This window comes from Eurytemora carolleeae, unplaced genomic scaffold (assembly GCF_000591075.1).
Source record: "Eurytemora carolleeae unplaced genomic scaffold, Eaff_2.0 scaffold145, whole genome shotgun sequence".
Classification (NCBI taxonomy): Eukaryota; Metazoa; Arthropoda; class Copepoda; order Calanoida; family Temoridae; genus Eurytemora; species Eurytemora carolleeae.
Window position 1 is genome coordinate 283,348 of NW_019396195.1, and position 23,131 is coordinate 306,478.

Here is a 23,131-nt window from a genome sequence, read left to right on the forward strand (position 1 = left end):
CAAACTTCTTAATTCAAAATTAGGAATCAAACATCTCGATTTAAAAGTTAGGAATCAAAATACTCGATTCCAAGGTATAGAATCAAACTACTCAATTCCAAAGTATAGAAACAACTACTCGATTCAAAGTATTGAATCAAACTACTCGATTCAAAGGTATAAAATCAAACTACTCGATTCCAAGGTAAAAAATCAAACTATCCGATTCCAAGGTTTAAAATCAAACTACTTGATTCAAAGGTACAGAATCAAACTACTTGATTCAAAGGTACAGAATTAAACTACTATATTACAAGATTTGATTATAAGATAGGGATAAAACCACTCAATTAAAATGTATAAACTACTCGATTGAAAGGTAGGGATTTCTCTATTGAAGTTGAAATAAACTAAAGTTTACAATGCACTGAATAAATTATGAATTTAGTTTTCACAATCTGAAGAGTGAAGTTTGACTGAAAACTACTAAATTTTAATCATTCATGAATTTTCAACAATTTCCCGAGGAATCCCGGCTAATTGAGTCTAAATCTGAATAGGATGAAAATCAAAACTTTATCAGAATTTTACAAGGATAAAAGAGTATTTTTTTTATTATCTACCTTTTTCATTGAACTTAACTAAAATTAAACATCACATTAGTTGATTTATTAGCAATTGAAAATAATGAATTTTAAAGAGTTAAACATACAGTGATAACCAGAAAACTCTAGAAGAGGAAGAAGACTTTTAGACTCAATTTATGACTTAATATAGTGAAAATGAACATGAAAACCCCAATTGAGCAATGTGAAATGGCCCAATTCACTTAAAAAGTAATTTTATTAGTTCCTAATAAAATTATTTGCTTTGTAACCACATAAATCACAATTATTTGTTGCTTAAATGTCGTCTTCCTATTCTACAGTTTTCTTATTATCACTGTAGTAATTTTTTCTTGGTTAAACAAAGCTTTTATAAATCAGTCGGACAAACAAACGCCCAAACATACGGACATCTCAACAACTATTGCCAATGTTTTTGCTTAAAAAATGCACCTTGAGATTGAGATTTGTAATTGCTCCATTTCATTAAAGCAGCACATTTTTCTTAAGAATTAGTGTTATATGGAAAGTTCTTAAAATCTAAAATTTCAAATTGCAGTTTTGATGAAAATTAATGGATATATTTATTATAAACAAGCCTGGGAACCCAGCTTTGACTGGAATATAAGTCGACCGACCAACTCAACTTAGAATTTTTAAACCAAGCCAAGAACATTCCCGTGGTTTTATTGAGTTCCTTGATCAAAATTTGAGGCAATTCGGACAATGGGTTATGATCGGACTTACAAACGAAGAGACAGAGAGACAAATAGAGATCACAATTTTAATATTATCATACATCTATAGTTATACTTGGTAAGCAAGCCCCCCCCCCATGTGGGATATTTTCTTCTCTTCAAAAAAGAAACCCAATTCTAAATCTGGACGACCACAAATAAAAAGAATTATCTTCACTCAAACTAAAATATATTCTTCCATGTCTACACAAACCAAACTTTTAGATAAAATAAGATTGTGCTTTCCTGCAGAGAGTTTATTCTAGTTCTAATCTCTACCCGGAGAACTTTGAAGAGAAACTTGGTCCTGTTAACTTTTTGAGTAAACTATTTAAAACTCAGGTCCAGGAGAAAGGACAGCTTCGTCATAACATTCTCCTTATTTTCTATTGTAAAGTCAGCACTTTTTCTTGACCTTTAATTTTGGAAGTTACTTAACTTTATTTTCACTGTGACTATAGGTGTTGCTATAACTTCAACATATTAAACTAATTATCATGATAGGCAGTTTAAAGCCTAACTTAGTGAAGGTGCCAAACTTAGAAGATGCAAGTTTTATAATGAAGAGGTGGCTCGGAAGAGAAAATGAGAACGTGGCTCAGATGCAGTAATTTTGCATAATCATGAGACTGATTATAATGATAATTATGTACAGTCCTTCCTTCCGTCACATACAAAACTCTAAACATTTTCTAGATTCGACAATTTAACAAATTTTATTTTCAGTTTTCAAAAAAATGATATATTGAGATTCTGCTATCAGGGTTGCAAAGAGACTGAATTATTTATGTACTAATGCATTAATTGTACGTCAATTGTTATTTTAGAATTTATATTTTTATCAGCTCTAGTTTCTAACGTATCATTTCAGAATTTATATTTTTATCAGCTCTAGCTTCTAACGTATCATTTTAGAATTTATATTTCTATCTGCTCTAGTTTCTAATGTGTGAACTTTAGGGGAAAAGGATTGGAAAGAAGAAGAAGACGACCGTGAAGACCGCGAATTTGAACCCATACTACAATGAGTCCTTTGTCTTCGTCGTGGAAGAGAATACTCTAAAAAAGGTATTTTAGATCATGAGTAGATTGGTTAGCTCAGGTGTAGATTGGTTAGCTCATGAGTAGATTGGTTAGTTCATGAGTAGATTGGTTAGCTCATGAGTAGATTGGTTAGCTCAGGTGTAGATTGGTTAGCTCAGGAGTAGATTGGTTAGCTCATGAGTAGATTGGTTAGCTCATGAGTAGATTGGTTAGTTCATGAGTAGATTGGTTAGCTCATGAGTAGATTGGTTAGCTCAGATGTAGATTGGTTAGCTCAGGAGTAGATTGGTTGGCTCAGGTGTAGATTGGTTAGCTCATGAGTAGATTGGTTAGCTCATGAGTAGATTGGTTAGCTCAGTTGTAGATTGGTTAGCTCAGGTGTAGATTGGTTAGCTCAGGAGTAGATTGGTTAGCTCAGGAGTAGATTGGTTAGTTCATGAGTAGATTGGTTAGCTCATGAGTAGATTGGTAAGTTCATGAGTAGATTGGTTAGCTCATTAGTAGATAGGTTAGTTCATGGGTAGGTTGGTATGTTCGTGAGTAGATTGGTTAGTTCATGAGTAGATTGGTTAGCTCAGGAGTACATTGGTTAGCTCAGGTGTAGATTGGTTAGCTCAGGAGTAGATTGGTTAGCTCAGGTGTAGATTGGTTAGCTCATGAGTAGATTGTAGATTGGTTAGCTCAGGTGTAGATTGGTTAGCTCAGGAGTAGATTGGTTAGCTCATGAGTAGATTGGTTGACTCAGGAGTAGATTGGTTAACTCAGGAGTAGATTGGTAAGCTCAGGAGTAGATTGGTTAGCTCAGGAGTAGATTGGTTGACTCAGGAGTAGATTGGTTAGCTCAGGAGTAGATTGGTAAGCTCTGGAGTAGATTGGTTAGCTCAGGAGTAGATTGGTTAGCTCAGGATTAGATTGGTTAGCTCAGGAGTAGACTGGTTAGCTCAGGAGTAGATTGGTTAGCTCAGGAGAAGAATATTGATTAATATTTGTATATTCAGGTATATCTAGGAGAAGACTATTGGTTAATATTTCAGTATCTATGTATATCTAGGAGAAGAATATTGGTTAATATTTGAGTATCTATGTATATCTAAGAGAAGAATATTGGATAAATATTGTATATCTAGGTATATCTAGGAGAAGAATATTGGTTAATATTTGAGTATCAATGTATATCTAGGAGAAGAATATTGGTTAATATTTGAGTATCTATGTATATCTAGGAGAAGACTATTGGTTAATATTGTATATCTAGGAGAAGAATATTGGTTAATATTGTATATCTAGGTATATCTAGGAGAAGAATATATAAATATATTTGTATATCTAGGTTAACCTGGATATAACAGTATTGGATTATGACAGGATCGGAGGATCGGATCCTATTGGAAAAGTTACTTTAGGACACAATAGGTCAGTTGAAAATTACAAATCTAACTTATTTCTAACATTTCAGTTTAAGACTATATTGTCTAATGATAAAAACTGGATTTAAATGATAAAATTTAGGAAAAAACGGGATCAAAATGTTTATGTCTAGGAAAAGCTGGAAAAGCACAACTGGGTCAAAATAAAAATGTTTATAAATAATGTGGATAAATGGATTAAAATTTAAATGTTTATGGAAAACACTGGATTAAAATAATAATGTTTATGAAAAAACTGGGTTAAAATAATAATCTTTATGAAAAAACTGGATAAAAATAATAATGTTTCGGAAAAAACTGGATTAAAATAATGTTTATGAAAAAATTGGAAAAAAACTTACTTAAAATAATAATGATTAGGAAAAAACTAGAAAAGAACTGGATCTAAATATTAATGTTTAGGAAAAAACTGGAAAAGAACTAGATCAAAATATTAATGTTTAGGAAAAAACTGGAAAAGAAACACTGGATTGAGATGATTGAGAATCCCCGCAGACCGATCATTCACTGGCACGTTCTGAAGGTAACAAATTATTCCATAAATTTATAAAATATTTTTGAAATTTGTGTTCAATATTTTAGTGACTGTAAGGTTTCTTAATTGTTGCTAAAACCAGATTTATTATTTAATCAAAAATAATACAGTTGAGACACATTCTATTTACATACTTTCTATAGGCATTACAAGAAATCTGTGGAATAAATATAGTCTTTTTCATTTCTTTTAATTAAGAAATGTCGGTATGCAATCTCTTAAAATGTTCAGAACATTGAACTCTTGTATTGTATTATGAATATTGAGATCAAGAAGATCTCTATCTTTTGTTAATCTGCAGATTATTTTAATCTTTATGCGATATGGCATATGGTAATGGTACTTGGGAAAAAAATGAACTGAAGAGATTAAGCATTGATTCTCAATTTAAAAGTTTTTACAGCAATTGCTTACCGCCCTCAGGAGAGAATGGACCTCTCTCACAGCGGTCCCGGCTTTACAGTTTGTAGAATAAAACAAGATTCCATCTTCAGCCTGGTGCAACTGAAAGAAGGAATTTAACCCCTGAAGGGTAAACAAGCCATGCACAACAATACCGGTTTTTACTCGACCAGCTGTAAGGACTGGACTGCTGTGGAAGATTCCTCTCAATTTAATAATCAAAAAAAAAATTTTCTGGATCTCACTGTACTCACTGTATAAAAAATGAAGAAAAAATATGAATCTAGAGAAATATATTATTTTCTTTGTGTATAAAATGTTGTGAATGTACGTGTACACTGCAATAGTGTAGGGAGATGGAATCTGTCAATATTTCTTCCACCTAATTTACATATTCCACAGAGTTGCCAGAATAAACAGAAAAAATAAGAAAATTAATGATTATTATGAATTATGTATTAATGAAAGGTGGGCTAGGGGTTAGGATTTTGTTTTTTGAAAAACATTACAAAACTGACAACCTTTTTGAACCTGTCTGTTTTTTTACTCACAGATGTAAAATAAGCTCCCGTAGTACATTTGAATTTCCGAGCCGGTCAACCTTTCCGGTCACAGTTTGTACTGTATCGCCTGGACATTGGGTAAATAAAGCAGACACTCAATAGGACTAGCCGGTGCAACAAGGTCGACGCGGTCAGAGTTTAGGTTGAGTTTACTTTTACTAAAGGGTCAGAGGTGCGTGAGGGCAAAAGGTCGCAAAGTATAAATTACTCTCTTTCTGAAAATAAATTTCATGTCGACATGCAAAATTCTTTGAATAAGAAGTGCCGTAGGCGTAGCTTTAAGTGCTCTTTCATTTATTGAGTGTCATGTTCCATTCATCATATTTTTAAATTGATAAAATTATCCATTTTTTCCATCTTAAAATTCAGTATTTTCAATTGTGGTTCCCTAGCGTATTTATTCCTGTTTTCTATATAATACAATTCCTTTAATCCCTGTACAAGAACGGTAAAAGATTAAGAACTGGTTTATCGTATTTTGAATGAACAGAAATGAAGATTGAATTAGTCCAAATTTGAATAACAAATTATGATAATAAGGTTCTAAAAATAAAACTTTCCCCCCTCGCCGACTGGTACCAAGGGGAGGGGGATTGATTAGAGAGGGAAACCTTGGCAAATGACGCTTGGTACCAAATTAGTTTGTCTTCGGCCAAAGAATATATAAAAATATATCAATTTCACAATATTATCTTTCAACAAAGAACAGATAAAAATATGTAAATTTAACAGTATTATCTTTCAACTAAAGAAAAGATAAAAATATATTAATTTAACAGTATTATCTTTCAACTAAAGAATAGATAAAATATATCAATTTAACAATATTATCTTTCAACAAAGAACAGATAAAAATATGTAAATTTAACAGTATTATCTTTCAACTAAAGAAAAGATAAAAATATATTAATTTAACAGTATTATCTTTCAACTAAAGAATAGATAAAAATATATTAATTTAACAGTATTATCTTTAAACTAAAGAATAGATGAAAATATATCAATTTATCAGTATTATCTTTCAACTAAAGAATAGATGAAAATATATTAATTTACCAGTATTATCTTTCAACTAAAGAATAAATGAAAATATATTAATTTACCAGTATTATCTTTCAACTAAAGAATAGATGAAAATATATTAATTTACTTGTATTATCTTTCAACTAAAGAATAGATGAAAATATATTAATTTACTTGAATTATCTTTCAACTAAAGAATAGATAAAAATATATTAATTTACCATTATTATCTTTCAACTAAAGAATATATGAAAATATATTAATTTACTAGTATTATCTTATAGCTGAAGAAACTAATATACACCCCCGGGCCTGAGTAAGTGGGTAAAAAGTGTTGCAAAAATTAAAGATAACAATGAAGTTAAGTGATGCAAAATTACTTCAAATATGGTAAAATAAGTGATTTAGCGGCAAAAATAACTGGTTTGCGATAAAAGTCCAAAAAAATGTCCCTACGGAAGGAAATTCAGCACAATAATGACATTGGTTGGGAAAATAATTCATTGGATTTCTCAAAATCATAACAAAATTTAGCCGTCTTCTTATATTTCACAGGTTTTTTCGGTCTTATAGCTTCATATCCCCCCCCCTCCTCCCCTCCTTAATGTTGCCAGCGTGAGCTGAGTTCTCATTGTGCAGAACTTTTCAAACTTAAATTAAATCTAACTTCTGGTTTCGTCATTTTAAAAAAATCTTAAAGCTGAGTTTTCTCTTTTTAAAGGGACAGTCTACGTCAACATTAATTCGGACTCGATTTAAAGAGAAACAATGAAAATATTTAAACTCATCACAATCAGAATGAAATCGTCGTGTTCATATAAATCTATTAAATTCTGTCAATTTTCTCCCTTGTATCTGCTGCTTGTCACTTTTATAGCACATTAATCTCATCGAAGGAGATTATTCATTTGGTGAACCGTCTTGGTTTGCCGTCTGTTTATTCTGTACAAATATCATGTACATTGTACAACTTGCCATGGCTACCTTAAAGCCAGTACGGTACTTCAAAGAATAGCTACATCTGTTTTTGCTTAAAAAGGTATAACGTGTACTGTTTAATATAATTAGGCGTGTAATTCTATATAAAAGAGGAAACATTTTGTAGAAAGTCCCTTTAAAATGTTTAATTCGAAATAACGTTAACAGTCCCTTTATTATTTAGGATCCTGAACCAGGTGAGGAGGATGATGAGGATGAGAAGAAAAAGAAGGACGGGAAGAAGGACGGGAAGAAAGAACCGAAAAAGGAAGATAGCAAGGGAGAGAAGGAAGAGAAGGAGGAGAAGAAATAAAGAGATGTTAACGCAAGCTTATCAATCCAAGTGCCGAACCTTACCAAACGTTGATCTGATCAGGACTAAAAAATACCAACCTTGACAAAATCTGAAATTAAAACCTAAGATCATTCTGAAATCAGGAGAAAAGAAAAAAATCTAAAAAGGCCAAACTCAAACTTGGGCCAAAACCATATAAATGGCTTGTCAGTTGTCTGAGCTTATCTCGTCCAAAAAAGAATATGCCAAAGAACTAAACCAAAAAGCTTGTATTGGCTTATCTTAATGTGTATACTCACAATTCACAGGTTTTCATAAATATCTTTATTTAGAAGACATAGAGACTATTAAACTACAGAACCAACTTATATATTCTTCTGTGTTAAAAAGACAACAAAAAAACAGGGAAGCCTAAAATATTCCTCTCTGCCACTTTGACCAAATAAATTAGTAAAATAGTAGATAATTTATGAACAATTGAACAGGTAAAAAATAGGGAATATTGTTACAAAAGAAAACTCCAGGCACCCTTTCCCAGGAGTAAAAAGAGATGCCAGGGCCCAAACATTGCTCATCTCCCTAATTATAAACCTGTAAATGCAATTAAAAAAACAAACAATAGAAATGATTTTTAAAAAGATGAAAAAGAAAAATGAGTAATGATTTTTTTTTGTAAGATCTGTTTTATTTGTGTATGCTCTAGATATTACTGATATTTAGTTACAGTTACCTAGATTGGTGAAGAGGATAAAAATAATTAGCTATTTATTTTGAAAACATCAAATGTTAAGTTTTAAACATCTTTTTACAGTTAATTTACAATTTTTATTCTTATATTCCTTTTTCATTTTTGGAAACAAAATCATAACTATTTGTTGGTCAAATACTTAATGATGTCTCTACATTTAAAAAGTGTTATTTTTACTGTACAATGCTTAAAATGATTCAAACAAAAAACGTTGTTAAACATGCTAAAAATGCTTTATCATAAAAGTAGTTGATTTTAAAGATTTTTGTATGAGACTGGTATTTATGAATGCGAACATAAAGATTAATTTTTCTTAGAATATTGCGGATCAGCTTTCAGTGAAAGCTAAGGAATAACAATTATTCCTCCACACTTCTTATTAAATTTTATTTTGTCCTTGTTGATGTTTATTTTCAAGCTAATACCGGCAAATTGGTGTGGACAAATGTATTTAAAGAACTCTTTCTTGCTATAAATATAAAAATATAGAAGTTTTGTATTTTCCATCACCTTTTTTTAACAAAAGTTTCTAAATAATTAAAAATAGCCCCCCCCCNTGTGATCATTTTGTGTGGATGTAAATGATAATTGTTGAATTTTGCGACTGAATTTAAGTAAAAAAATCCAAACTTAAAACTGGAAAGTTGACAGTTATAAAGTTTAAACTCCGAGCTCTAGGCTGAATTTGTATGTTTTTTAATAGAATTTATCTGCAGAAACTTCTTATTGTTAGTTTATGAAAAAATTTCTTTCTTTCATGTTGTAACGCAAACACGACATAGTTTACTATATATATAAATATTATAGAATAGAAACATTTTGTATTATTTAATTAATTCCATTCATCCTGGACGAAGAAATTTTATTCATCAGAGATTATTTGCATGTTATTGGAGACCAGCATGATCTTGAATATATCATTAGAGACCTACATTTACAAATCTCATTGGAGAACAAACCAATGTAAAAAATATGGTTCTTTAACAGGGTGTACAAGAAAATCTATCGGGGCTGGATAAAAGAATGTTTATATTAATACCGGATATATTATAAAAACAGGACCGTGGATATAGAAAACATGTATGGATGCTTAAAGGATATTTATTAATAGACTTACTGGGCAATGATAAGGCACCTGAGCTGAAAACTTTAGAATTGTGGATATCGATATCGATGCTTAATCTTCTAAGTTTATTTATCTAAGCTGCAACCAATCAGGCGTCGATTTTTGAAACCAAACCGCCAATCAGAAGCGCGTGCCAATTTTTGGAATTTTGCGCGCGCAATCAATGAGAGAACTCCTATTGGTTTGTAGACAGCTCTGGACAAATAAATATCTCAACTGCAAAATATTCACATTTTAGGCTGAAAGGAATTGAGTTTTAGCCACAAATTCAAATGTTCTAGTCCCTATATCTTTGCAATTCGATGGTGTAAACCTGTGATATTTCTAACTACAACTATTTGATCAAACAGAATTCATAGTTTGAAATATCAAAGATCTACGACATCGAGTCACAAAGATATAGGGGTTAGAAAATCAGAGTTTGTGGCAAAAACTCAATTCCTTTGTCATAACCTAACTTTAGTAACTCAAGATATTTATAAACAGTAAATAAACAGCTGAAGGGGGGAGGTCATAAAATCCCATTCTCAGATCAAGCTAAATTCAATAACTCGTCCTCTTTGATTAAGGAATAGGGCCTTTGCAAACTCTAATTTATTAATCCCTTTTTGCTTTCAACTCAATGCCGTAAACCTCTTAGCTATTAAACTATGAGTTATGTTGGATCTAGTATAATCTAAGATTGAAATATCAAAGGTTTACACCATCAGGTTGCATAGATATATGTATTAGAATATTTGAGTTTGTAGCAAAGACTAAATTCCTTAGTCATCATGCATCTATTCTCTGCTCTGTAAGTATTGATAATTTCTTAGTGTCCGTCCAGGTCTTTGAACGGAAACTTGTATAGCTATTATGTATTAGCTAGTCTAAGACATTTTGAAATAAATATTATAGGAATTCTTTTGTAATTCAACAGAGGTAAGAAGAGAAGATTTAAAATAAATTTAAGTTTTTAACGATTAATGTTAACGACGAAAAAAATAGTTTGAAAGGGATAAAATCATAGATAAAGATAGATTGCGCATAAGACGATATTTTTCATCTTGAAAGATATAAATGTACAGAGATGTTTTAAAGATATAGATTAACTAGGCCGGTTGTGAACATTGGCTGTTCTTATGTCATTGAGTACTTGTGGTGTACATGAGTTCTGTAGAAAGAAATTTAAGTTAGTTTAGTCCTTCTCATGTCCTTCTTCAGTTCTCGTCAATATGATATATTGCTCAGTGAAATATTGTTGTTCAAAAAGTTCCATTCCCGGAGTTATTTTACACTCTATTATGAAATCCATTAAACACCATTTGATTTTAGTTAATTCTTGTTAGCAGTCAGTAAACCAAAAAATATGTTGAAGTTTTTTTTATTTTAATTTATTTTTTATTTTTCAGAATACATTTGATTTTTCTGGAAAAGATTCCAATATTTTACATTTTGATAAATTATGAAAAAAATCAAATATTTATGCAAATTAAAAATTCGAAAGTGCATTCTCTTCTTGCATTTTTAAGGAAAGACTGGTTTACCTTATGTGTTTTATTACTTTTAAGAAAGAGAATATATTGAAATATTAAGGGTAAACTGAAAAAATATCTTTAAGTTTGTTGATTTATAATTTTTGTTTCTGTTTTGTGTTTTCAATAATTCTAAACTTGAAGGGCCGGCTCTATGCATATCCAAGTCAAACCCCTTTTATTTAGCTTTAAATTGTTGCTTTTCAAGTCGTCATTTTTTTGCACTTCTTTAAAAGCTAAACCTTTCGTGGATTTTGCTATTTGAATTGACGGATTTTTAAAATCGAATAATTCGAGATTTTTTCATAAACCTTCCCTGGGCTCTGGTGGTAATGTCATTTTAGGGGCCGATTGGTTCAGCCGTTTTGACGTTCCTTGGATAAAAAAAACAGGCAAATAGGCAAGGCTGATTTACATTTTTAGATTACCTTGATGTTAAAACTTTTGTTAAAAGCTTCTAAATTTAACTTTGAGACTAATCAAAGATTTGATTTGTCCTAAAATAGGAATTTTATTAAAAAGTTTTTCCTAAATCTGAAAATATTTTAAAAGTCAGTCGACCAAACTCAATCTTTTTCTAGAATAAGAGGAGTTTGTGTTAAAATTTAAGATTGCGGGGATCTTGGTGGCACAGGCTTTCTAGAAAGAAAAAACCACTTCTTTTAACTGACGTTTTTTTCTGAACAATTTAAAATTATAAAATTAAACCACCAATCCCAAGATTTCTTTTTCATTTTCTTGGCATTTTCTGGGTGGTTTTTATCTTCAAATTTCAAAAAAGCTGAGCCGATCTGGCCTAAGTTTTGTGAGGAGATGATTATGGCAAGAAAGTAACTGAGTTTTTGCCACAGCAAACTATGATTTTCTAATCCCAATATATTTCCAACTGAAGTCCTTTGGTATTTCAAACAATGAATTCTGTTAGAAAAAAGTTTTATATATCAAAGGTTTACAACATCAGGTTACAGATATAGGGACTAGAAAGTTTGAGTTTTTGACAAAACTTGAGTTTCTTTTCGCCCAAAAAAAAAACACTTTCCATATTATTTTTAAATTTCCCATTTCTAAGAGACTATAACCGTTTCATCTCTCAAACTTTCTGTCTCCCTAACCTTTATTTGAATAGCATCATAAATACAGCGAAAATTTAAGTTTTCCTTCTTTTATCTTTTGAATGGATGAACCTTCATCCCTCACAGCATAAATTTCCCCGCCTTTCATATCTGAAATTCCCCCTGCAGAGCTTGAATAGAGCTGAAACCCCAGTGTTAATCTACTCTAACCACCATTATTATTATTATTTTGTCCTCTTCTAGCTAATGTGTTATAAATCTGGGTCAGTTCGATAGTTTGATAGTCTGATAGTCTGATAGTCCGATAGTCTGATAGTATGGTAGGCTGATAGTATGATAGTCTATATCCGCAAAATTTGAATAAAGAAGCCAATTCAATTTTTCAAATAAAGATGTTTTATTGTATTTAATAGTTTTCTAATTTGCATAAAATATGATGATGAAAACTGAGTTTATGTATTTAATTTATTAGCACTTTATTAGCAGCGATTTTTAAGTAAATTCAGTTTCATTCAATTTATGCAAAATGAACATATATTTTTTACATTAACAATGTTCAATGTAAACTATGCCTTCACTTATGTTGTTAAAGGGACTGTAGGACTAAATTCAAGCTATTTACCGTGCCAGACTATTTTATGTATTTTTTGCATAAATAACTATTAAAAATTACTATAGTTTCTGTGAATAAAATACAAGCTCATGCATTTACTCATCCTTGATCAGGAACAAGTTTCAGGGGAACCATTATCATGTAAATACCACTCAATAATTGTAGTTTAAGAGGAACCATTATCATGTAAATATCACTCAANAACCATTCTCACGTAAATACCACTCAATAATTGATGGGTCACTTAGAAATAACTCTTCATTCACTTTCACAGAAACAGAAGCAACCCCTCGTAATTATCGGTATCACCCTCTACCCCCGTTTCCCTGTCCTAGTTTATATAGCGATTTTAATTTATAGATTGATAGAAAAAAGCTCAAGCTATATATCTAGTCGACGCTGGTAGACGTAGTTCTCTTAAACTTAAACCGGAGCGCAAAAGAAGTGGTTCAGCTACGTCTTCGCAGTTGAACTACTTCTCTCTATTCATTAAATCTAGTCCCTGTTTACTGAGGATTAGAGATTGTATAAAATGAGGAAAAGTTGGCAACTTTTCCACTTTGCCTGGGTACTCTTCCCTAGTATATATACATTATACAAATTCTTATATAACCTTTTACTCCACCCCTCCCTTCCCCATACAATATCCAAGTTACGGATAATATCGGTATTTTTCCAAAAATGAAGAGATTTTAGTATGTTAAATATTATTTTTAGATATATCATTTTATAAAACAGAGTTCAAATGTATCTATTGCTGTTTCTCTTGTTTCTAGTTCTTTTTATCTGCTTGTTTTTAATCATCAAATTGGAATCATCTGCAGATTTAGATTTACTTTTTCCTAGCGTAAAGAAATTTAGATGAAATTAAATTATCATGCAGGTTGAAATAATAAACGATTAGAATTTTCATACAGGATTGTAAAATTAAAACTTTCAAGCCGCCCAAATCTAAATTTTTTGTAACTTAGAACATGCTCAAAAGAGTAAAAAAAATCTTTTTCTATGACAAAAAGTTGCTCAAGAGAGTTAATTTTTTTATCTCAAAATCTGCTTTTATCCCCATATCTTTACAACCCAATGTCGTAGACCTATGACTTATGATTTCTGTTAGATCAATTAATCTAAGTTTGAAATATCAAAAGTATACAATTTTAGGTTACAAATATACAATCTTCATTCCTAATATATTCTTTTCACCCCCCCTTTGAGTCTTTTCCTTTACTATTTGTTTTCTTATTTCTTTTCCTATATCAGTAGCAGTTTCTAACTTGGAGTCTAAATTTAGAAACATCGCCAAATTATCATTCTTCTTTGTGCCGACTTTAACTTTTCCTGGGTTTTTTTCTTCGATCTTCTTTTTGTTTCCTGATCTTCGAATAATCTTATTATCAATTTCAAAGTCAAAATTACCACTTTTATTTTTGTTAGATTTATTTTTATCTTTCTGATCGTCTTTTTTCACATTAGGCAGTATGCTTTCTTCATCTTTTTCTGATGTTTGTTTTTTCTTATTTCCGGATTTTTCGTCGTTGTTCTTTTTCTTTCCTTGTTCTTTTTCACTTTCATTTTCTTTCTCTTTTTCATCAGTATTTTCAATCTGGTTTTTCTTAGGAGTTTCTTCCTTCTTTTTGTCTATATCCGAAATTTTGCTGTCTTTGTCTTTTTCTTTTTTGTAAGGATTTCTTTCTTTCTCGTTTTCATTAGGATTTATTCTTTCTTTCTCGTCTTTATTGGGATCAGAACTTTTTATATTGTCTTTATTAGGACCAGAACTTTCTTTCTTTTCTTGATTTGGATCAGAACTTTCTTTATCGTCTTTATTGGGATCAGAATTTTCTTTATCGTCTTTGTTGGGACCAAAACTTTCTTTCTCGTTTTTATTGGTATCAGAACTTTCTTTCTTGTCTTCATTGGCATCAGAACTATCTCTCTCATTTTTATTGGGATCAGAACTTTCTTTCTCTATTTCATTTGGATCTGAACTTTCTTTCTCGTCTTTTTTGGGATCAGAACTTTCTTTCTCGTTTTTTTTAGGATTCAAACTTTCTTTCTCGTTTTTATTGGGATCAGAACTTGCTCTGTTCTTTTCTTCCTCTTTTTTACTTTCTTTTGTCTTTTCATTCGGATCTAAACTTTGTGTCTCTTTTCCATCTTTTTCAGTTTTTTCTTCTTCTTTTTCGTTATCAGAACTTTCTTTCTCAGTTTCTGCTGTATCCAAATTTTGTTCAACCTGTTCCTTCGGAATTTCTTTCTCCATTTCTCCTTGATCATTTCCATCATCATTGGTTTCCTCCTTTGTTTCTTTCTTTTCTACATCGAACTTAGAACCTTCTGTGTCAAGAAGAGGAAATCCATTTTCGTCTTCTTCATTTCTTCCTTCTTCTGTGTTAGTGGTATCTCCAGTTGTATTTCCAGGAGCAGATTTGGTTACGTTTTCATCAGGTTCAGTTGTAGTCATTATTGGAGAAGTATCGTCAGCAATCTCAGTTTTAGATTCTAAAATTGGTAAAAAAATTATTTACAATTTTTTCTGTAGTTGCGGACGTTAATGTCAATACACACCTATCTAATTAAGTTTTGATTTCTTACAAGATTTCTTCAAATTAATTAGAAGCCGTAAATTGACAACTTCTCTTTATTTCTATGTTTATGTGTTTTCATGCTGTTTGAAAGCTTGGTAGAAATCAAAAATTGGAATCGAAAGTCGTCTTTATTTATATACGATGACGACTGTGTGTTATTAAAAGTTTGTCAGAACAAGCATGATATCTATGAGTCATGATTGTTCGTAACAAAAAATATCCTATTAATCCCATAATGTTAAAAAAGTGGATTAATAAATTGTATTCTAAAAGTATAAATTTAAGATCTTTTAAGTCATTTTAATATAATCCTCTGAAAGTTTTCCATCTAATCTTTGGAGCTTGCATTTACAAATATGGGGGAAGATCAGCGAACTGGACATAGCAATCAAATTATTTCTAAATATAAATTACCCAATACAATTTTGAATTGCTTTTGAAAACTTTATTTTTTGGAAACTTTACTGTAATTTTTTTTTAAACCTTATCGATTTTTTTTATGTATTTATTTTACCTTTTAAAATACTAGGTTCTGGTGTGGTTTCGTTTGAGGTTTCGTTTGAAATGATAAATTTACCATCAACCACTTCATCCACATTATTACCGATCAACATCCTGTTAAATACGGGTAGATTTGTGGTAGGTAGACTAAGTTCAGGTTGATTCGTGGTAGGTAGATTAGCTTTAGGTAGACTTTTAAGGGGTTGAGTATACTCTTCCTGTTCAGAAGTTCATATTAATATTAATTTTAGGTCGACTGAATGAATTGAATTGATTCAAGGAATACCTTTTAAATAAAGGTTTTCCTTGGCATTCCTCTAAAAACTTTTAAAGAACTGTTTTTTATCCTAACTACATACAGGGTTTATCACAAAGGATGAAACTTCAGACACGATTGTACGGAGTGTATTTACCGTCTTTTCCATGATTCCCTGCAACTGTAAAAAAAAATTGTCTTTGCGTATTCATTAAATAAACCATTTAAAGACCGCATTCTAATCAGAAGACTCTATTCAACTTAATCAAGTAATTTTTAAAGAGTTTCAAACACCTTTACTTTTCTTTGGAATTAATGAATGATAAGTTTCTTAAAATATTTGTACACAGTAAAAGCACTTATTTCACCTTGAATTTACTCTTGCAGGGGGGGGGGGGGGCACAGCCATTAATCAAATTAATATTAATCGATTCACATCGTAATTTTTCCAGATATTACACATCAAAGTGTTTACAAATATAATAGTTATATAAATAAACCTAAACTGCCTAACATTAAAAAGTTTTTACTTAAGGCCCCAAAATCTTTGGAGCTTATAGGCTTCATCATAATTTTTCTCCGTAAGAAGACAATATTGTATTAATTTAAATCGAAACTCTATTAGAATTTAGGAATATGTTTGGAATTTCAAAATTTCACACAACAAATGGAAAATTTACTAATTCCATCATCTTGGAATATTTTAGAGTATATTTTAAAGTAAAAAAATTACGACTCGTTGGCTAATATTTATAATTTATATAGTCTGCATACATAAAAAGATTTAAATTTTTCCTTTCATCTATTCGAATTTATCAAATTTTTATATTTTTTATAATTTATATTATTGAAAATATGAGCTTCTGTCCTGTTCTCCTTTTGTATCATTTCCCTTAACAGATGTCCCTGTTTCGGAGAAATTTTCCTGTTTCCTCTGTCTTTCCTGTTTCTCTTCATCTGTTTTCTCTCCTGTATACACATGGCCGGGTAAAACATAAGGTGTTAGGTACTTTCCCGAAAGCATTTTCCCAAGGCGACTTTCCAAGTGGCAACATACCCAATGTGCAATATCCCAAGTAGCAACTTTTTTACTTATCCTGCTTTTATAAATGGAACTGGAACTTATCTGTTCTTAAAAATGGATTGCTGCGGAATATCGAATCCAGAGTTGGATATAAAAAGGATATTTGTACTCCTCATATGCATAATGTCGTGCAAAATTTTGAAAATATTGTCGTTTCCTAGGTTCTGAATGGTTTGATATTGATAACATATTTTTATATTGCTGCAGTAGAAACGAGCAAGTAATTTTTGGAAATATTAATTTTCAAAATTTAAAAACATATTTGATTTATGCTTCATCGGACCAAGGTTGTAAGGCGAGGAAAGTTAATTGCAGTTGCGTATACTCTGCGTACATATTGAAACCTGTTCTCTCTGGGCGGTGTTTGTATACAAGAATAGATGCATCAGTGTTACATTAGTATCCGAGGAGGTTAAAAGCATTACATTTTAATAATTTTGATAATTCACATAACAGTTTCCTATAAACAGAATATTTCATTGATTTTTTATGTGAAAGATCGATCCAATGTCAGGCTTCCACATCCGTCTTGTAATTGCATGAACGCCCAGAGACAGTACACTGCAGTACAAAAGACGCGTACACCTCTGAAATAGCTTTCCTTGCATTAACACCTTGCATCGAACAAAGTTCATTAAGTACGGTGTTTAACATTTTTATACAACACGGGCAGCCGTAATACATTTGAATTTCCGAGTCGGGTCGACCTTTCCGGTCCCAGTTTGTACTGTATCTCCCGGACATTGGATAAATGAAGACACTCAATAGGACTAGCCGATGCAACAAGATTGACGCGGTCAGACTTTAGGTTGAATTTACTTTTACTTAAGGGTCAGGGGTGCGTGACAAGGAAGTTGAGTTTTTAGGTAGTGGTTATTTGATAGTTGCTCTCACGATATACTGTCAAATGGCCCTATAGTACCTTGGAACTAAACATTCCTTACTTTTTTAAATAAGAAATATATACGAGGAAGTTTGGTTTTGGCTGGTAGAAATACAGTGTATAAGAGCCGGGTTGCATGAGTTTGGCTGAGTTGACAATTAAAATGCAAAGTTTTGTAAACATTAATTATAATATCTGGCTCAGAGAGCTTCTTCAACTCTTCTATCTTCTTCCCAGAGTTTACAAACTTCAGATTTATGATACAGGGTGTCCCGATAAACATGAAATTCAAAAGACGACATAAAATTGTCGTTGAGTTCCGGCTGAAAAGCTAATAAATGGCATGCGCCTTGATATCATTGCATGGGATACGTCAAAAACTGGAATAGGCCTCAAAGCCTCATTGACTTTTTAAACATGGTCTATCCTTTCTGTATCTTTAAAAATGACTGAGATTTTAGGCAATTGGAAAGTTTTGATTTTATTTAACAAATTGAAACCGTGTTGTGTATCTCGGGACAAATCAGAAAAAAAAACTGTGGACAAAACCAGAAGAAAAACTGTGGACAAAATCAGAAGAAAAAACTGTGGACAAAATCAGAAGAAAAACTGTGGACAAAATCAGAAGAAAAAACTGTGGACAAAACCAGAAAAAAACGTGGACAAAATCAAAAGAAAAACCTGTGGACAAAACCAGAAAAAAAACTGTGGACAAAATCAGAAGGAAAAGTTGTGGACGAAATCAGAAGAAAAAACTGTGGACAAAATCAGAAGAAAAACTGTGGACAAAATCAGAAGAAAACACAGTGGACAAAACCAGAAAAAACGTGGACAAAACCAGAAGAAAAAACCGTGGACAAAATCAGAAGAAAAACTGTGGACAAACCCAGAAAAAAACGTGGACAAAATCAGAAGAAAAAACTGTGGACAAAACCAGAAGAAAAGCTGTGGACAAAATCAGAAGAAAAAACTGTGGACAAAATCAGAAGAAAAACTGTGGACAAAATCAGAAGAAAATACTGTGGACAAAACCAGAAAAAAACGTGGACAAAATCAAAAGAAAAACTGTGGACAAAACCAGAAAAAAAACTGTGGACAAAATCAGAAGGAAAAGTTGTGGACAAAACCAGAAGAAAAAACCGTGGACAAAACCAGAAGAAAAAACCGTGGACAAAATCAGAAGAAAAACTGTGGAGAAAAATCAAAAGAAAAAACTGTGGACAAAACCAGAAGAAAAAACCGTGGACAAAACCAGAAGAAAAAACGTGGAGAAAAATCAGAAGAAAAAACTGTGGACAAAACCAGAAGAAAAAACGGTGGACAAAACCAGAAGAAAAACTGTGGACAAAATCAGATAAAAAACTCTGGAAAAAATCAGAAGAAAAAATTGTGGACAAAATCAGAAGAAAAACTGTGGACAAAATCAGAAGAAAAACTGTGGACAAAATCAGAGGAAAAATCTGTGGACAGCATCAAAAGAAAAAACTGTGGACAAAACCAGAAAAAAAACTGTGGACAAAATCAGAAGAAAAACTGTGGTCAAAATCAGAAGAAAAAACTGTGGACAAAATCAGAAGAAAAAATTGTGGACAAAATCAGAAGAAAAAACTGTGGACAAAATCAGAAGAAAAAACCGTTGACAAAATCAGAAGAAAACACAGTGGACAAAACCAGAAAAAAACGTGGACAAAATCAGAAGAAAAAACCGAGGACAAAACCAGATAAAAACCGTGGAGAAAAATCAGAAGAAAAAAAGCAGGGAAACATATGAAAAAAAACGTGGAATAGAAATCAGAATAACAAAGGTGAGGGAAAATCAGAAGAAAAAACTTCGGGAAAAAAGCATTAAATATTTACCTGCGGAAGAAAAATTCTTTGGGATAAAATTCACTTGATCCGATTTCATCATACTTTTCCTAAATATATATATATTCAATACAATAAATAGTTGTTAATATTTCTTCATATATTATTTAAAAAAAGATAAATTAACTAGGTATTTATGCAATTTCTATAAATTATTCGATCAAGCTTGTGATTGTTTCTCTTTAACAATAATATAACGTTATCTTTTTGTTTGTTGATGTCACAGAATTTTAATTCGGCTAAATGCCCTGTACTGGGAAGGGGTCCAGTCGGCTACCACGCTGGAATTATACTGAATGGATACAACAAAGATCAAAAGGATCAAAGAAACAAGACACACATTGAAACACAATTCGCACTTCACAAAGACAAATATCAGCTTTATAATCTTAATTTGGTGCAAAGTAAGTCTATATATAGAGTGCTGATATATTGGAGCTTGAAATTTGCATATATATTGCAGAAAAGTTTTTGCAATTACAGAGCAGAAAAGCAGTTGAAAACTTTAGTTTATTTTCAGTAAAATCAAAGAGTTCTTGTTTTACAGAAAACTTTTAGGAGATTACCTATTGTTTTGCTCTTGCTCAGAATCTTCTAGTCTAGATTTTTTATGAGCAGGTGGTTTAAAATCAAGTGATGGCGTTTGTGGAGAATCAAATGTTTTTAAACCAGTTTGTGGTGCACTAGCTGTCTGTAGATCAACTTGTGGTATATCTGCTGTTAGTAGACTAACTTGTGGTAAAACAGCTGTTTGTAAAACAGACTGTAGTGCACTAGGTGTTTGTAAACCATCTTGTGGTAAACCAGCTGTTTGTAAAACAGTTTGTGGTGCACTAGAACCAGCTGTTTGTAAAACAGTTTGTGGTGAATTAGCTGTTTGAAGAACAGTTTGTGGTAAACCAGCTGTTTGTAAAACAGTGTATGGTAAACCAGCTGTTTGTAAAATAGTTAGTGGTAAACCAGCTGTTTGTAGAACAGGGTGTGGTAGATCAGCTGTTTGTGCAACGACCTGGAGTCCAGTTTGTTGGAAGCTGACTGGCATCACAGCTGTAGAAAGTCTTGTCGGAAACGATGGTTGAATGCCAGATGTATGTAAGCTTACTGGTTGAAAACCAACTGGGTATTGGATGCCAGTATTTTGTACTCCTTGGATGGCATTTACCTCACCAGTATCTATGTTGCTGGTTACTGGTTGAGTGTCAAGTACTTTAAGTCCTGCCTGTTGATCAGAATAAGTCTGAAACCCAACCATGTTAAGTCCAGGAACTGATTGAACTCCTGTCTGCAGGTTGTTGACCTGCAGGCCAGTCTGAAGGCCTGCTGTTGGAACTGAAACAACCTGGGGGCTTTTAATCACTGGGAAACCAATTGTAACTATTTTAGCGGCTTGTCCAGGGATTTCTACATTGCCATTTTTAATAAGTAGATTTTTATGGTTTACAGCTGTCAGGTTTTCTACTGACAAATTTCCAACTGTGAGGTTGTCAATTGTCAATTTGTCAACTGACAGGTTTCCAGCTGTCAGGTGTCCAGCTGACAGGTTTCCAGCTGTCAGGTTGCCAGCTGTAAAATTTCCAGATGTTAGGTTCCCATCTGTCAGGTTTCCAACTGTTTGGTTTCCAACTGAAGAAACAGATCTATACTAAAGAAAATGTTCAACTTTTTAAGAAAAGGAAAAAACAATTATTTGAAAAAGACTCAGGGTGATCAAACTTTTTCATTTATGCAATTCTTTGTAAAGAATTTAACAGAGATGTACAACCTTCCAATCCTTGATTATATACTAGTGTTCCAATCCTGGATTGTATACTAGTGTTCCAATCCTGGATTGTAGACTAGTGTTCCAATCCTGGATTGTAGACTAGTATTCCATCCTGGATTGTAGACTAGTATTCCAATCCTGAATTGTATACTAGTGTTCCAATCCTGGATTGTAGACTAAGGTTCCAATCCTGGATTGTAGACTAGTGTTCCAATCCTGGATTGTAGACTAGTGTTCCAATCCTTCCAATCCTGGATTGTATACTAGTGTTCCAATCCTTGATTATATACTAGTGTTCCAATCCTGGATTGTAGACTAGTGTTCCAATCCTGGATTGTAGACTAGTGTTCCAATCCTGGATTGTATACTAGTGTTACATTAATGAAATAAAATAAAAACAAAAGTTTAAATGTGATATCAATGTTTCATTGCTTAAATCAGAATATTTTCTTTAACTCTGAAAGCGAAACTGTTTCACTAAATACAAAGAAAATTAGCAAAATTAACATTTTGGCATTCACTTTAACTTTAACATATGAATCCTGCTAAAACTGCTTTTCTTTATTCTTGAAAACAATGCTTTGATGATACCATTATAACTGTAGGGCTTTTCTAATTGGCTGCAATACATTTGTTTTTCCAGGAAAAAAATATTTTTTCTATAAAACAAACAGAATAATAGTTGATATTCGTATAAAATAAATTTTGAATGAAGAAAAGTAGAAGTTTATAACTTTTCTGTCCAAACATTATAAATAAATAATGATGAAAAAACTTTTTCCATCCTCCGTTGTAAAAGGTTCAGATTACAACACAATGAACGTTTATGACACTTAATAGTTTTCTGTTTAAATAAGTTTATATTTTAATATTAATAAATCAATATCAGTTTTTCAGGAGTAATAATAAAGCTGTAAAAGTAAATAAAACATTATAATGATTAAAGAAAATATTCCCAGCAAAATATTATTTATCATTCTTACTTCATTGATTTTAAATAGAATTTGAATTTTACCATCTCTATATAATTTGTACTTCTTGAACCCAAGGCGCAAATATGGGGGGGGGGGCTATAGAGTTTAAGGGAAATGGTATTTACACAATTCAAAGTTTATCCATAAAGTGGAAAGAACTTGATTACTCGCTTCGAATTATAATTTTCCATGCTTTTATCTTGGTGTCGTTAGTAGATTTTAAATTACAAATTCTTCCAGATGTAAGATTAAACTATTTTCATTTTTGCAAGTTCAGGTTGCAAAGATAAAGGCATAGGAAAGTTGTTGGGAATTTATGGAGGAATCGAAAATTTTGTTAGATCAAATAATATAGGTTGCAAAGATACACAAATTTAAGAAAACTTGTGTTTGTGGCAAAGATTCAATAACTTTCCAGTATAAATATAAGCACATAGTAACTCTGATTATATTTACAGATTAAGCGGAGGATTATTGTGAACAGTGTACATCTGTAATCTATATATACAATATTAGAGTCTATGAAAGAAAGTCGCCGGAAAAAAAGTTTCTGAAAAA

General features: G+C 31.7%; 2 protein-coding genes across 4 annotated transcripts in view; one reads left to right on the plus strand and one right to left on the minus strand.

The window, feature by feature from the left end:
• LOC111697845 (synaptotagmin 1) overlaps positions 1–8,226 on the plus strand; it is a 38,837-nt gene extending 30,611 nt beyond the window's left edge. The window contains exons 11-14 of the mRNA XM_023467976.1: positions 2,282–2,389; positions 3,696–3,778; positions 4,237–4,315; positions 7,478–8,226. Coding sequence (XP_023323744.1) covers positions 2,282–2,389; positions 3,696–3,778; positions 4,237–4,315; positions 7,478–7,606 — 399 coding nt within the window. The 3' untranslated portion in view covers positions 7,607–8,226. The remainder of the gene's footprint in view (positions 1–2,281; positions 2,390–3,695; positions 3,779–4,236; positions 4,316–7,477) is intronic.
• A 5,126-nt stretch (positions 8,227–13,352) lies between these two features.
• On the minus strand, positions 13,353–22,201 carry LOC111697853 (myb-like protein X). 3 transcript variants are annotated; one of them, XM_023467990.1, is made up of 7 exons: positions 22,056–22,201; positions 20,404–21,474; positions 19,829–19,887; positions 16,873–16,973; positions 15,762–15,966; positions 13,911–15,161; positions 13,353–13,504 (listed from the first exon to the last, which is right to left on the minus strand). In XM_023467990.1, exons 1-7 carry the CDS (start codon positions 22,106–22,108, stop codon positions 13,404–13,406), a joined length of 2,841 nt encoding a protein of 946 aa, XP_023323758.1. In that variant the 5' UTR covers positions 22,109–22,201; the 3' UTR covers positions 13,353–13,403. The 3 variants fall into 3 exon arrangements, with proteins under 3 accessions (XP_023323758.1, XP_023323756.1, XP_023323757.1); XM_023467988.1 differs by having other exon boundaries at positions 20,404–21,479; positions 22,055–22,201; XM_023467989.1 differs by having other exon boundaries at positions 22,050–22,201.
• Positions 22,202–23,131: the final 930 nt, after the last annotated feature.

Bases quoted from the DNA above. Each gene is read 5' to 3' on its own strand.
- LOC111697853 (XM_023467988.1), bottom strand. From the start codon at position 22,108: ATGTTAATTTTGCTAATTTTCTTTGTATTTAGTGAAACAGTTTCGCTT. The intron at 21,480-22,054 runs TTAAAGAAAATA...CATTTTCTTTAG, and splicing joins AAACAGTTTCGCTTTCAGAG to TATAGATCTGTTTCTTCAGT. The intron at 13,505-13,910 runs GAAAAGAAATAA...TCTTTACGCTAG, and splicing joins AGAAACTGCTACTGATATAG to GAAAAAGTAAATCTAAATCT.